We start from the raw sequence: 15,553 nt of genomic DNA, 5'->3' as shown, positions 1-15,553 counted from the left end.
CCGCCGCCGCCAGCCATCCAATTTAACGGTAGGTCAGCATTAACTGCTAATGATTTCTTGCAGGACCTCGAACAGCATTTCCTGGTAAACCAAATACCGAACACTAGATGGGTTGATACTGCCGCTAGTTGTCTTCGCGGTAGCCCAGCAATGTGGTGGAAGAATGAAGGACGCCACCGAATCGGCAACAGTTGGCCGTTGTTTAAGCGATCTTTTCTGGATCTTTACGCTCCTTTAGCTGACGAAGTAGCTGTCGCTAAAGAACTATTTAGTCGACAATACACAGGAACCAATGGAGTCGAGCAGTTTATATGGACCACAGTACAGCTATACCGCACGTGGAGACCTTTAGCTCGAGATGAGGAAATTATACAATGTGTAGTTGCCCAGATGCCTCTTCCGTTACGTGAGTATCTGGAAAATCGCCGTTCTTATTCATTAAACGAGTTAGTACGTACTGCGAAAGAGTACGAATTTAGACGAAACGACCAAGGTTCTCCTGACAGTGCAAAGCAGATTAAGGACTGTCGAAAAGTAAGTAAGCAGCTAGAGCCGAAAACTTTTGCACCGGCAAAGTCACCCATGACCTGTTATTCATGTGGTGAGGTGGGACATTTTTCGAGGAATTGTCCAAAAGGGAAAGGACAAAATGATCAAACAAATGTCAAGACGCCCAATAGTCCCGAACGAAAAGTAACCTGGAAAAGGAAGGGTAATGGAAAAAGAAAACCTTTAAACTAAACTGGAGACAGCGAGGGGAGGATCCTGTCTCCAATATGGATCCAAATACCTCCACCGTAGGACTAATCGTGAGTGAAGCCTCCAAGTTGCCTGAGGTAAATATTTTTATTAATGGAGTACTAACCTCAGCCCGGATTGATACGGGTTCTGACTTTACTTTAATCAATGAGTTAGTGTGGAGGAGAATTTCTTTTCAGAATAGAAATATTCGGTTACAAGCAGGACCGAATTTTAAGTTAGCCATTGAAGGAGGAAAAGGAACCTCCATTGGAAAATTCCTGGCAAAAATCCAGATTGGAAGTGTTACCCTTCGACAAGCGTGCGTAGTAGTAAAAGGACTTATAATGCCATGCTTACTAGGGCGTGATTTCGCCAAGAATCATAGAATAACAATGGACTTTAAAAATTTGACAATTTCTTTGGACGTAAGTCATCCCAAAGAGAGAATTTCACCTAAGTGGGACGAACTCCAAACCACTTTAAGTGGTGAAAGGTTAGTAACTTTGAAAAATGTATTATTGCAATACTCGCAACTGTTTACAGATAAGCCGGGACTAACTAATATGATAGAACATGAAATCGTCACTGACAAAGCGACACCAGTATGTGGACGTCCGTATAAATACTCTGACGTAAAGTTAAAGGAAATGAACCGCCAGATAGCGGAAATGTTAAGAGATGGTATCATCCAACCATCAAATTCTCCGTGGGCATCCCCGGTCGTCATGGTCAAGAAAAAAACGGGCGATTGGAGATTATGTATCGACTATAGAAAGCTAAATCAGGTAACAGTGACTGATAAATATCCTTTACCGATTATTTCAGAATTACTGACTTCGCTTAAGGAAGCGAACTTTATAACTACCTTGGACTTATCGTCTGGTTACTGGCAAGTGCCATTAAAGGAACAAGACAGACCGAAGACAAGCTTTATTACGAATAGTGGCTTGTATGAATTCCTGGTCATGCCGTTTGGGCTCAAAAACGCCCCGGCAACATTCCAAAGACTAATGGACAAAGTCCTAAAGGAAGAAAAAGGGAAGTATTGCCAAGTTTACTTAGACGACATTATTATATACTCATCTACTTTTACAGAACACATCGAACATTTGACCAATGTGCTCAAACGATTGGCAGCTGCAGGACTAACCATTAAGTTGGCTAAGAGTAACTTTTGCCGCCCAGACGTTCAGTACCTGGGATTTAAAGTCAGCAATAAAGGCATTGCGACGGAAGATGAAAAAGTAAGGGCCGTTCGAGAGTTTCCGACGCCCAGAAATACGAAGGATCTTAGCACCTTTTTAGGAATGTGCAGCTGGTACTGTAGATTCATACCTAACTACGCAACTATTGCCGAACCATTGTATCAATTACGGCGGAAAAGGAAACGATGGGAGTGGACGGAAGAATGCCGGCAAGCTTTTGAAAAGCTAAAAAGTAAGTTGATAACTGCACCTATTTTGCAGCTTCCTAGGCCAGGTGTGCCCTATACGTTATATACAGACGCTAGCACGGTAGGACTGGGAGCAGTGCTTTGCCAGGAGAAAGTCATTGCATACGCTAGCCGTACTTTAAACGCAGCCGAAAGGAACTATACGGCCACGGAGCTTGAATGTCTAGCCATTGTATGGGCTACAGAGAAGTTCAAAATCTACCTAGACGGAACCAAATTCACCGTCGTAACGGACCATTCTGCATTACGATGGCTTAATAGTTCTACATCCCTCTCAGGTAGGTTAATGAGATGGGCATTAAGATTGCAGGAATTTAGTTTCCAAATCCAACATAGAAGTGGAAAGGACAATCAATTGCCAGACGCTTTATCTAGACGTCCATTGGAAGATCCACAACTAAGTAACGACTCAGACATAACCGCAAAATTGTTAGCGGTAACAACATTTGAACGAGAGAAAGACCTTATAGACGCTCAACGAACTGATTCACAGTGGAGCGGACTGTACGATTACTTAGCGACTGGGAACTTACCAAATGACCCAGCCATGTCAGCAGAAATAGTAGGTAAGTCATCCCATTACCGGCTAGTAAATGATGTTTTATATTATAGCCGGAAAACAGATGACACTGGAGGTTACAGACCAGTAATTCCGTACAACTTACGGGAGGATGTATTACAAGAACTACACAATCATCCCACTGCTGGCCACTTAGGTGTACGAAAGACTACGAAAAAAATACAACAACGTTGCTATTGGCCTGGAATGAGAAAGGACATAAAAGAATATGTACTAGGATGCCATACATGCCAGATAACGAAGTTCGACCAGAAGAAAACGGCCGGACTAATGCAAGTCCCCGAGATAACGGAACCAGGGGAAAAGGTAGGCGTAGACATTATGGGACCCTATCCCAAGTCCAACAAAGGTAATCAGTATCTTCTTGTTATGGTGGATTATTTCAGTAAGTGGGTGGAGATTTTTCCCCTGCGGAAGATTACCGCGGAAAATGTGGTAAATTGTATGTATAAAGAATACTTTTGCAGGTATGGCATGCCAAAAATCTTAGTATCCGATAACGGACCCCAATTCATATCTCACCTCCTAGCGGAAGTTTGTAACCGCACCGGAATTAAGCATATCCTGACGACGCCATATCACCCTCAGTCGAATTTTACGGAAAGAACGAACCGCACCTTGGGTAGGATGATTGCGGCATACATCGAAAGGAACCACAAAGAATGGGACACCCACATATCGGAATTTGCGCTGGCCTTACGAACTTCAGAACAGGATTCGACGAAATATACGCCAGCTAAACTACATCTCGGGAGAGAGATTGCACTCCCGTGGGACCGTCTAACGGCTTATCCAAGTCGCCCTACGACTATTAGAGAAAAATGGGCAGAATTACAACAGATAAGAAAACAAGCCCGAGACAACGTGCGAACTGCACAACAGAAACAGAGAAGGGCTTACAATTCACGAAGACGGCCAGATACATTCAAGGTGGGTTCATTAGTTGTTTTAAAAGCTCACCCTATTTCTTCTTCTAGCCGACACTTCAGCGCTAAATTGGCACCTAAGTGGTCAGGACCTTATGAGATCGCTAAGATTATCTCACCAGTAGTCTACGAGATAAAAGATCCCCACACTGGGGCCAGCCACGGAAGTCAACATATCGCTAATCTGAAGCGATACACCCTTTTTCCAAAGAGGAAAACTACTACACCCCTACTCGCAACCAATAGGGGCAACGTTAGAGGATCACACTCCGTTACGGGATCGTCGATGGATCACGGAACCCGAGCGCCGTCCATCGCCAGAGCCAGACCGTCTGGAGTCATCCAACGACGATTACGACCGATGCAACGAGTGGATTACAGACAACTCGCCGGTCTCACCAGGAAGCCGAGAGCCCAAAGATAGAGAAGGAAACCAGAGGTATATATATTTTCTTTACAGATGGTCCTTGACCAAATTAATTGTAATCCAAGGGTCCCTAGAAGGGAAAGGATTTTGGCTACGGGGGGGAAGAAAAAAAAAATAAAAAACAAAATTTTTTTGTTTGTTTTTCTCACGATGACGGACTGGAGTAACCACACACTAAAACCATTAACAATGCTAAATTATAACCCGACAATCAGTCCGTAGCGTAAGAAAGATGATAATAATCGTTAGAACAAAATTTTGGGTTAACGTTTCACCCTGCTCACGCCAAATTAGAGCGTGAAAATGGCAACAAACCTTGGAACACGAAATGAGCACATGTCAACAGTTTCCCCTCTATTGTATCATTACGTTAGAATAAAGTTACTAAGCAACGAGTCACTCTCGCTTATGATAAATCATTGTAAGGGACGGATTCCTTTGTAACCTGGCAGCAATTGTAAATAAGGCGCACTACTTAAAAGAAAAAAAAGAGTTGGAGGATTTTGGCAGTAAGTAAAAAGAGAAATAACTTTCTCTTTACTCTAAAGGGGAAGGGGTGTAAGGAACCAAGTCCGAGCGTTATTTTTATTTTACTTTTATTTTGCTTATTATTCTATTTTTGTTTGGGGCTTATGTTTTGTTAGGACGAAGGTTTCCTCACCATTCACCTTCAGTAATTAAAAAGAGAAGAAATAAAACCCAACTCACCGACGAAAGAAAAGCGCCATAAGACTCACGCACATTTTCGCTCCCCGAGCGGCAAAGAATAGGTCCGCACCGAGAAGAGGGGGGGGAGAACCCACAAGCACGAAATAAAACTCGCTAAACCTTAAGTAATAAAAACGTCCCGGAAAGAATTGTAAAAACAAATAATGTAAAAGGTTAGTGAGTAAACTGTCGGAAAAAGGGCTGCCAGACGATGAAAAACGTTATTGTTAGCATTTAAGTATGTAAATGAGGGGAGTGACCGCATTCAGAATTGTGACGTCACCTCACACTATAAATCCCGAGTCTCAAGTGAAGACGGAGAGGTGAATTCTGATAGCAACGAGCTTGGTGAGCTTCGCAGCAGTAATAGAGAGGTGTCCGATAGGATCTCGAATAGTTCCAAGGTGATTTGAAGTGATTCGAATTTGGATCGACAGTCTGAGAAAGTCTTGAGAGTTGAGGAAATAGGTTCCGAGTATATTGAGGTGACGATTAGGATCTCTAGTTTATAAGAATTATTGTTATAAGTTAAGCTTTTTGGTTTTGTCGGATTCCCAAGGGGAATAGAGTTAAGTTAGACATAGATTTGAATCGAGAATTGTCGGGTTGACTTTGTTGAATTTCTTAGAATAAATTATTGTTTGATTTTTACTAAATATTGTACATAGTTATTGCTAAACGACTAATTAAATCTTTGGTTTTTTTCTATTGACAAATATTGTCTTTATTTAATTCGGTGCACGCTTAAAGTCCAGGCCTGGCACGCTAACGCGAATCCGAGTAAAGTACCCGGTAGGTTAACGGTTGTTTCCGACACGGTAGAGTCGATAATCGTTGTAAACTAAAATAGTACTTTACAGTATCTGTTAGTTGTGACTTTGCTATTTGGAACTAACCAGATAACAAAGTTACAACTAATGGATATTGCTATTCATCATTGAAAACATCATTAATTCAAGAAAATTAAGCTAATATAATATGCAATATTATATTTCACATATATTCATATAACATAAAATATATGGAATATATTTTATGTCAACAAGAAGTTATGAATAAATGCATTTTATACTTGTAATATCATAACTGACATTTCTTGTTATTTATTCTTCATACATAAAATTCTCCTTATATCAAACACTCAAAATTTGTTTCCTTCAAGTTCATTAATTAGAAAATTTCCTGTAACTGTTTGAAAATTACAATTCAATAACTAAGAAAAGCAATGAAAAATTTAAATATTTGAAATTTCATTATTACAAATTATAAATCTTTACCTTTGGATTAATAATCATGCTGTTAACTTCTGGCTTAGTCAAACTCTCCCTTTAAAAATATAAAAAATTATATGAAATGTTTAATTGATTAAAATTTATTATGATCATAAGTTCAGATACACAATAAAACTTACCCTTGAGTAATAGTAAATTTCCATAATACTTTTGCTTCTTTTTTTTTAATATCATTCCAACTCCAACCACATATATTTCCTATCCCACCACTAAATGTAAACATAACTTCTTTCTTTTCAAATATTCAATTGTATATAAATTGATATCATTTAATAATTATAAATAAATAAAGATTCAAGAATTCATAATATAATAAAATCAAATGAAATTTATACATTAAAACATTGATATTATTTCATAGTTTTATACAAAAATAGTACAGAATAAATATCTCATTTATTTACCTAATTAAAAACTTATCTGTTGAAGCTAATGCGTAGATGGAGCTATTATGTGCTGTATTAAAAATAAATAAAATTTATAAATAATTTTAAATGCATAATACGAAATATCAGATTATTAATTAATGTATACAAAAATAAACTGCTCTTAGGACATAAATGTCTTTCCAAAATCAACATAAACTAGAACTTAAATGATGATAAAAAGCAAAATTAAATCTTTTCAGATTCAAAAATTAAACTATGGGGGGGATCTAAAGTTAGAAACATTGGTATGATCACAGAAGAATAATTAGTATTATGATCATTTTTCTTTCACCTTATTGAAGTGCGTAACATTAATTTATGAATGCAATGACATTAATTTTGTATTTTTGTCATCATTTAAGCTCTATTAAAACAATTTTTAAAAATTTACAAATAATGTTTTAATTATTTTTCGAATCAAAATTAAAAACTTTAAAAACAAAAAATAAATCTCTCTTACAGCAGCACCACTTGCAAATGAAATATCTTTTTTAAATAGTTTAATTTTGAATCTTCAGATTTTCAGAACAAATAGCTCTTTTATTATTTGTAAAACCTTAACAAACCAATATTTAAGAAGAACAATTAAGAGAACATTGAGCTTCAGAACTAAATGAAGCAATATTACAGAAGTATGAGAAATACATTGCTATAGATAATGGGAAGATGATAAAATATTTGCGCTCTAGAAATGTAGAAAGAATCAGCAAATTGGACAAACACTATAAATTTGACTTTAATGTCATGTAAGTCCACATCTCAACAGTCATTTAATATAAACTTCAAAACCACTGCTATTCTTCTATGCTTATCCTTTTCTTTTTGCATTTGTTTAAATTACATATTTTTATTTTATTTATTTCATCCTAGTTTTTGTTGATATTATTACTAATTTTCTATAAATCAAAACATCAGAATTGTACTCTCTATAATTTTTTCTTAATGTAAATCTTTATATTATACAACATTTGTAAATCTTAATATTAAAACCATTGAGAAAAGCCATAATTGTAGTCAAAAGGATTGGCCAGATTTGATACTGTTTAATGATTTGAGAAAACAAATATAAATATGATTGCCAGCATGCATGGCGGCTAAAACGATAACTAAAAGTATAAAATAGCTCCACACTGGTAAAATCCATGAATATATATATATATATATATATATTAAAATCTCTCTTAATGAACACCTCACTGAAATAGAAACTCTATCATAATGAACAATTTTTGTAGTCTGGTACAAAAAGTATGTAACTTCATTATAATTTTCTCTTTTAGAAGAACACTTTTATAGACATGAATGTGCAAGAAATGCACTAAGGATGATGTCAAGACCTCTCTTAATGAACAATGGTAGATTCTTAAATCGGTTTTCTTGCTTAGAGTTTCTTCAATCTCAGCCAACTCAATTCCAAATCCCATTACTGTATTTCCTGTTGAGTTCTTAAAATTGATTTGACTGCATAATTTTATTATAACATGGTAAAATTTCTATGTTGGTTATCTTACCATTGCAGGAACTTGCTTAGTGCATCTGTTCACATTAGTCTCTAGGAAGCATGTGCACTTATGACCATAATTGGCAAAAATAATAACATATACAGTATCATATCAATAAGGTCGGTTGAAAACAGTTCCGTAGACATTTGTTCAGCCACACGAATGTCATACCTGTCATATTACACCCTTTTCACTTTCTCTTTCTTTTCACATTCTCATATTGTTTACGACAAATTGAAATTTTTCTAAACAGCCAATCAGCAAAAGAGACAGTTGCATTTATTGGTCAAACATGTTATAAGCATTTATTTGCATTTATTTTGCATTCATTTATTGGACTTCCATGTAAACTATTGGCCTTACTCAATTGGTCCCATACTGTAAAAATGTTTGAGTTCTGTTGCACCTTTTGCTTTTAATTGCCTTTTATTTCAGACTAGTAGCCCACGACGCCCCCTAGTGGGCGTTCTAGCAGCAGTAGTGTCATTCCATGGTATAAATAATAAATTCATATTACAAATAAAAATAATAATATACTGAATTTCTCATGGCATACCCTATGAAAACGCTGTCAAAAACACAAAAAACCTCATTTATTGTTATTTTAATATTGTTACGCAAAAAACTGAATTTACTGTTAATTTAAATAATAGCTAGGGGTGCCCCTAGTGGCCAGTTTTGGCATACCATAACAGAGACTGCCCAGTTTTTCAGTTTTATATAGTAGATTTTTGTTCTTTCTCGTACTTGTGAGCTTCAAATTCCATCATAAAATTTAAATTTTTAGAATATTTATACAGTATGTTGAGAATGTCATACTGCACGTAGCGATGTTCTGTTCTAAATTAGAAGCATTCATTAGCTCGATGACGGTCATTGAAAGTACTTGCCTTATAAAAAAAGATTTTAATGCCATCTGACAGTGGGCATATCTAGTAATAATCAATTGTCACTGAACAATCCAGAATAGTGCCAATAGCGTACATGGAGTCGCATCACCTTGCTTATAATGTGTGTGATGATATCTGACAAAAAGTACTTGTTTAATTCATTAAACAAATAAATTTTATGCCAAATGACAGTGAAATTTCTTAAGTATATTACTTGACAGATGATTGAACATTTGTATTGTTTATTAGCTGTTTAGAAAAATTCTGTTACAATAAAAATTAAAGGTTGAGAATACTTTATCAAAAGTGCTTGAGATAAGAAACGTTTTGGATTTTGGAATATTTGTATAACTTATTTGTAGGGCAGCATTGTGATGGGATCTAAGACTAAAAAAGATATACATTTACATTTCATTAGTCTGATTTGACTTCCCTTTTTTTACATTGCTTATTTAGTGATTTTTATTAAATTTTCAATAAAACAAAAATTATAATTTATAAAAAAAACTGAATGTGTGAAACACATTGTGTTTCACATTTTTTCATTTGCAAAAATACACAAATCAGGTACTGAATTATTCTCTATGGTCATTAAAGCAGTGTCTCTGACAATCTGCCAGTAAAAAATTCTGAACAAGTTTATTAAAACAACCTACAGACTTACAATCAATCACTAACCAGCTTAGAAGGCCTGCTGGAACATTTCTGCAATTTAACCATGCAGGAAAAAATATATTTTATCATTTGCAACTTTCAATCACTACACTCATCAATATGAAATAGAATCATGCTTTTGTATGTTACACAATTTCCTGTTCAACAACATCAAAAACCCTGAAAGTGTCACTTATATGTCCTTGAGATAGTGGATATCATTTGCCATTCATCCTTCTTTCAATTTGAAAATGTAACTTACTACAAGGAAAGGATGTACTTATGGGTAGCCTAATTTTAGACACCTTATGTGAACTAGTGATTCAACAACTAGAAACCATTCTAAGAAAAGAAAGTGGCACATGTGTTCAGAGCTTCTTGTCATTTTATTCAATTGTTGTACTTCTTAAATCTGCCAAATTAATAAATATTGGACATCATACAGGAAAAGGTTTTAGAAGAGTAAAATTAATCACTTTGAATTATCTTTTTGTTTTTTTTTTTACCAAAACAAGAGAATTCAAAAGCTTGCCCACTAACACACATTTTTACTCATCTAGCAACTATACTACCAATACACAAATCAAACAGTCATAGAAAACAATACACACAAAATATACTATGACTGTATACAATAATTAGAAACAAAACAATACATCACAACAGATGAGACATTGTATTTGTAAGATTCGGAAAATTGTTTTTCAGTACAATGTAAGCAAAAACCTGAATTATAAGAGGATTTATCATTAACATAAATATTAAACAATAAGGGACCAAAAATGGACCCTTGAGAGACTTCTTTGTTAAATATAAATGAATTTGAAACAGAGTTGTTCACTTTCCCATAATATTTATGATTTAACAAATAAGATAATAACAAGCACAATGATGTACCTCTCAATCCTATATTTTTCAATTAGTTTTTGAGATTGACATTATGAAAAGCTTTAGAGAGATCAACAAATACTGATATAACTGAGTGGGATTTGTAAAGTTCTATAGTAATTAGTTGCTTGAAATGTAACAAAGCATCAGTAGTGAAATTCTTTTTATAACTGTATTGATTATTATGAATTACTTTATTTTTACTAACATAATTGCTGAATTTTGTGTAAAAAACTTTTTCAATAATCTTAGTCGAAACTGGAATTATAATAATCGATCTATAACTTTCAATAGCCAATTTGGTTCCTCTTTTCTTATAATATTAAAAAATCCCAGTATTAAACAATTTATTTATTAAATATAAAAAAGTTATCACAATTATGCCAGCTATTTGTTTTAATATCTCAATATTAATCTTGTCTACATCCAGTATACTGCTTTTTAGATTTATAATTATGCCATATATTTCTTGTGGAGTTCATTCTGCAAGAACAAAAGAGTTAAGAAAACTTCTGATTGAATTTGTTTGAAATGAAGTTAAAGTTTGCTGAGTTGTAAAATCATCCATTTTGTGGTAATGATTTGCAAAGATATTTCTGACATTATCTTCGTTGTTATAGGTTTCTCCATTATATACTAATTGTTTTATCATTCCATCAGTTTTTCTTTTTATGATATCTATAAGTAGTTTTTTAATACCTTTCCATAACTGAGATGATAAATTTATGTCAAAGAACAGATTAGTATAGTCCCTTATTTTACTCCTAATATTACTTCTAATCTGTCTTGTAAGAGCTCTTATTTTCTCCTGTATTGTTTCACATTGTTGTCTTGGCGATTTAATTTTATGTTATATGTTTGTCCAGTTTTGTTGACTATCAAATAAGTTGCATGCCATTGGTGTGAGGGTTTGTCAAATCTCATGTTTTTGCCAACAACTGAGGAACAATTCTTAACCTCAACTTCAAGATAGAGATTTGACATGTTATTGGAAGAATTGTGCAGCAGTGCCATAAGGTGTTTTGTGAAAATAGTATGTAGTATGCATGTGCTACCAGTCATGGGAAACATTTGGCAGACACTATATTTCATATATAAAAACTCTATATATAAACTCTTTCATATATAAAACTCTATAAAAACTCTAGGTATATTCCCTGACTCTTGGAAACACGCGCGCATTGTGCCTGTACCTAAACCTGCAACTACAGACGAATGCCGGCCAATTTCACTTTTACCGGTACTTGGTAAAATATTAGAACGATTAATAGCCAACAGATTACATTGGCACCTCGAGACCAATCAATACTTACATAGCTGTCAGTTTGGGTTCCGACCACAACGCTCGGCCCCAGCTGCTATTGAGAGTGTAATCAAATGTATTAACTCATTACTTGAAGATAACCGATACGTTTTAGCAATTAGCCTTGATATTGCCAAGGCCTTTGACAGCGCTTGGTGGCCGTCGATACTGAATAGCCTAAGGAGCCGACAATGCCCTAGAAACTTATATCGTTTATTAACTGACTACTTAGATCACAGATACGCAGATCTTTGTTGCGGGGCACACACCATTCAAAGGAAAGTCGAACGTGGATGCCCGCAAGGGTCGGTTTGCGGCCCAATCTTATGGAATGTAGTGTTTGATAACTTTCTGAGACAAGACTTTGGACAACATCATATTATTGCTTATGCGGATGACGCGCTTGTTTTGTATGGGGGACGCTCAAGATCTGCACTTGAACAAAATGGCAATCATATCTTACAAAACATTTTACTCTGGGGGAAAGAGTATAAACTCAGTTTTAACGCCAAGAAAACTAAATGCATAATTTTCAATAAGCCACGACACCAGCACCTATATAGGAGGGTTCCGACTATAAAAATGGGCGGAAACACTGTGAAGGTTGAAAAAACCATCAGATACCTTGGGGTAATACTTGAACACCGACTGCTCTGGCAGGAACATGTGTCATATCTCAATGAACGCACTGGCAGAATCTTCAATACCTTCGCTAGCATGGCGAAAAGAAGATGGGGCTTAGCCTCAGAGGCAGTCAGTACTATATATAAACAGATTTTCATACCTATCGTCACCTACGCATGTGGTAGCTGGGGTCACGACATTCACAAGGTACACATTTACAAAAAACTTATTGCTGCTCAACAGAGAGCTCTTATTCAAATTACAAAAGCGTATCGCACTTCACCGAATGCCTCCATTCAGGTCTTGGCTAGAACACCTCCGATAACGAATGTGGTAGAATATTATACAAAACTTTGGTACATCAGATGGGGACGGAATATTAACATCAACGACCAAATCGTATATGCAGCAGATTTTGAAAGACCCGTTCTGTTCTCTCGCTCTAGTCACCCTGCTATGATAAACAACATCCAATTTGATTCTAACGATAATATGGATATTGAAATATTTACTGATGGATCTAAGTCAGAAGCATTGGTAGGATGCAGCTTCGTGGCTTTCCGTGAAGGCACGGAAATTGAACATCAACAATTCAGACTAGGTGAGAGTTGCTCAAGCTTTCAGGCTGAGCTATATGCAATACGCATGGCTGCATCCTGGTGTAGAGATCATTTTTCGCAGCAAAAAATTAACATTATAACTGACTGTGCCTCTGCTATAGCTTCTCTTAAGACAAGAAGCTTTCATCCACTTGTAAATGAAATCCAAAATATCATGAATTCTTCGACCTGCCAATACTTCATAAATTGGATTAGAAGCCATCAGGGTCATTTTGGTAATGAGCGGGCTGATAATCTTGCACGTCTGGCTTCGACTAACACTGATCTTCCAATTGCGTACAAAAACATTAGCATACAAACAATCAAATCTAGATTATGGATGGAAGTGATCGACAAGTGGCAATTAAAATGGGAGGATAATAATTCAATTACCAATCACTTTATTCCTGATATTCCAAAATTTCTCGCTATTAAATGGTATTACCCAAATCACAATCTGACACAAATGTTAACTAACCATGGTAGATTTTTTACATACCAATCTCGATTTATGGGCACCACCACTACCATGTGCACTATTTGCGAGTGCCTGGATGGAAGCAAACACTACATTCTACAATGCCCCATGCTTGAGCCTGAGAGATTTGTGCTTAAAACTCTCGCTGCAGCGCATAACCTTGTTTGGCCACCCCCTAACTTGGAAAGTTTATTTATCTTTAAAGACACATACGACGCATTTATCCGGCTTGTCAACATGTACTTCAAAAGAACTACTGTCCCAGCCTACATCAGCAGATAACTCAGGAATACACAATTGGATCGTTTTACGATGATTCTTCAATTATTGTTCGATGTATATTCTCAACGATGACCACCTAATTCAGAATACAAGCAAGAAGAAGAAGAAATTTTGGCTTCGCACCTCGTCTGTACCGATCATCTTTGCAAACTCTGCAAGGCAACATCAAGGGACCGAGCTGGCTTGTCTGCACATTAGTGCTGATTCCAACTTCAATACCGCCTCATTGACAGCACTGCAGATTGGTTTGAGTGAACAAGATACACGCTTTACTTTGTTCACGGACTGTACAGATTTCTTGTACAAAGATATTTTTTTTTTTTTTTTTTTAACTACTTGGACTGCACAGATTGACATGTGCTGACTCACTCATACAGGAACTCTTCAGACTCCGACAGATGATGATCCATCATTATGCAACTTTAGAACTGTTCAGATCTACGTGAACACAGAACCTACTACTCAATTTGGACGGCGCAGTTGCACACTGGCTGTTCTTTTCTGCTTTACAACCTTCCACAGAATTCTACCTGTGCCGACCCATCTTTACAGAAGAGTGATGGACTGTACAGCTTAACTTGTACAAAAAGTTGTTCACTTGTTACATTTAGGTGTTATTTTAAGTTTTGTTATTTAAATTCAGGTTACTATATTATATATATATGTGTTATTATTTGCTGTTAATATTTTATTTGATGATAGTTAATATGTTTGTTGTTACTTATACATGATATTTATTTTCTCATGCTATATATATTTATAATACTTTATATGGTTCATAAATTATTCTATGTGATATTCACATAGATGACGCTTGCACAAAGATATTACCATATTTGTTAACTTCAATTAATATTTTATTTCTTTATGTTATGATGTTCGATGTCATGAATGTGCTGTTGCTCTAAATGTCTATATAATGCCGAATTGTTAATGTCTTTATTCTTGATGTATTTTATGTATTTTATAATATTTAAACCTATTAATACCACTATAGATAATTCTTGTTCTTCAGAAAACTGCTTAATGTATCTCATGTTCTCACCCGGTTTTGTACTTAATGGCACCGGGCATGTACCTTATGTATATTCATCAACAAATAAATAAATAAAATAAATAATAAATAATATATAAAAACTATTTAACACTGAAATGGGATGTAATGTGACTTTATTCTGAAATAAAAATATCCGCAGTTGTCCAATAAATGATGAGTTTTATTCCACAATTAAATTCAGCATTGCTATTGGGACATCTTATATCACATTTTCAAAAGAAAATTTGGATGTGAAGTATATAACAATATAGATTGGGTGATGTTTTTAGTTGTGTTTTATCAATTTCCCAAAGGATATATACCAATGTGGATTATATGCATTGCTATTTTCAGCTTGAATGTGCCAGTATGCTGTAGTGACAAATAGTAAAGAAAAGATTGACAGCTGTTAAATAGTACCAGCTGTCAGTACTTTCAGTAAGAAACATTTTATATATCCAGGCAAGAAGTCTGGTGACTTCTTGCCTGGATATATAAAACTTTTTGCAACAAAAATATAGCATGACAAAAATGAATGAAGCAAACCAGATCATGCTATTGACCAGAATGAATGCCATGGGCCAAGTGAAGCCAATGTAAAAAACAAATGGAACATGGGCTCTCTCTTTCAACAGAGACATCTCTCAAAAAACAAGCAATACCATCCAATAACTGTCTGTTCCCACAGCATTTTTGTCAAGAAACAAGGTATGGAGAAGTACTAATGATATTTTGAAAGAAA

At 35.4% G+C, this 15,553-nt stretch overlaps 1 protein-coding gene across 1 annotated transcript in view; it reads right to left on the bottom strand.

Moving 5' to 3' along the window:
- The window catches only part of thoc6 (THO complex 6), a 56,412-nt gene that overhangs the window by 26,794 nt on the left and 14,065 nt on the right, over positions 1-15,553 (bottom strand). Inside the window, exons 4-6 of the mRNA XM_067279140.1 lie at positions 6,532-6,583; positions 6,247-6,336; positions 6,113-6,161 (exon numbers count right to left, since the gene is read on the bottom strand). Of these exons, the coding sequence (XP_067135241.1) occupies positions 6,113-6,161; positions 6,247-6,336; positions 6,532-6,583 (191 nt within the window). The remainder of the gene's footprint in view (positions 1-6,112; positions 6,162-6,246; positions 6,337-6,531; positions 6,584-15,553) is intronic.

Source organism: Centruroides vittatus, unplaced genomic scaffold (assembly GCF_030686945.1).
Source record: "Centruroides vittatus isolate TY-2023 unplaced genomic scaffold, ASM3068694v2 contig_854, whole genome shotgun sequence".
Lineage (NCBI taxonomy): Eukaryota > Metazoa > Arthropoda > Arachnida > Scorpiones > Buthidae > Centruroides > Centruroides vittatus.
Note: the sequence above shows the minus strand (reverse complement) of the source record. Positions and strands in the feature narration are given on the sequence as shown.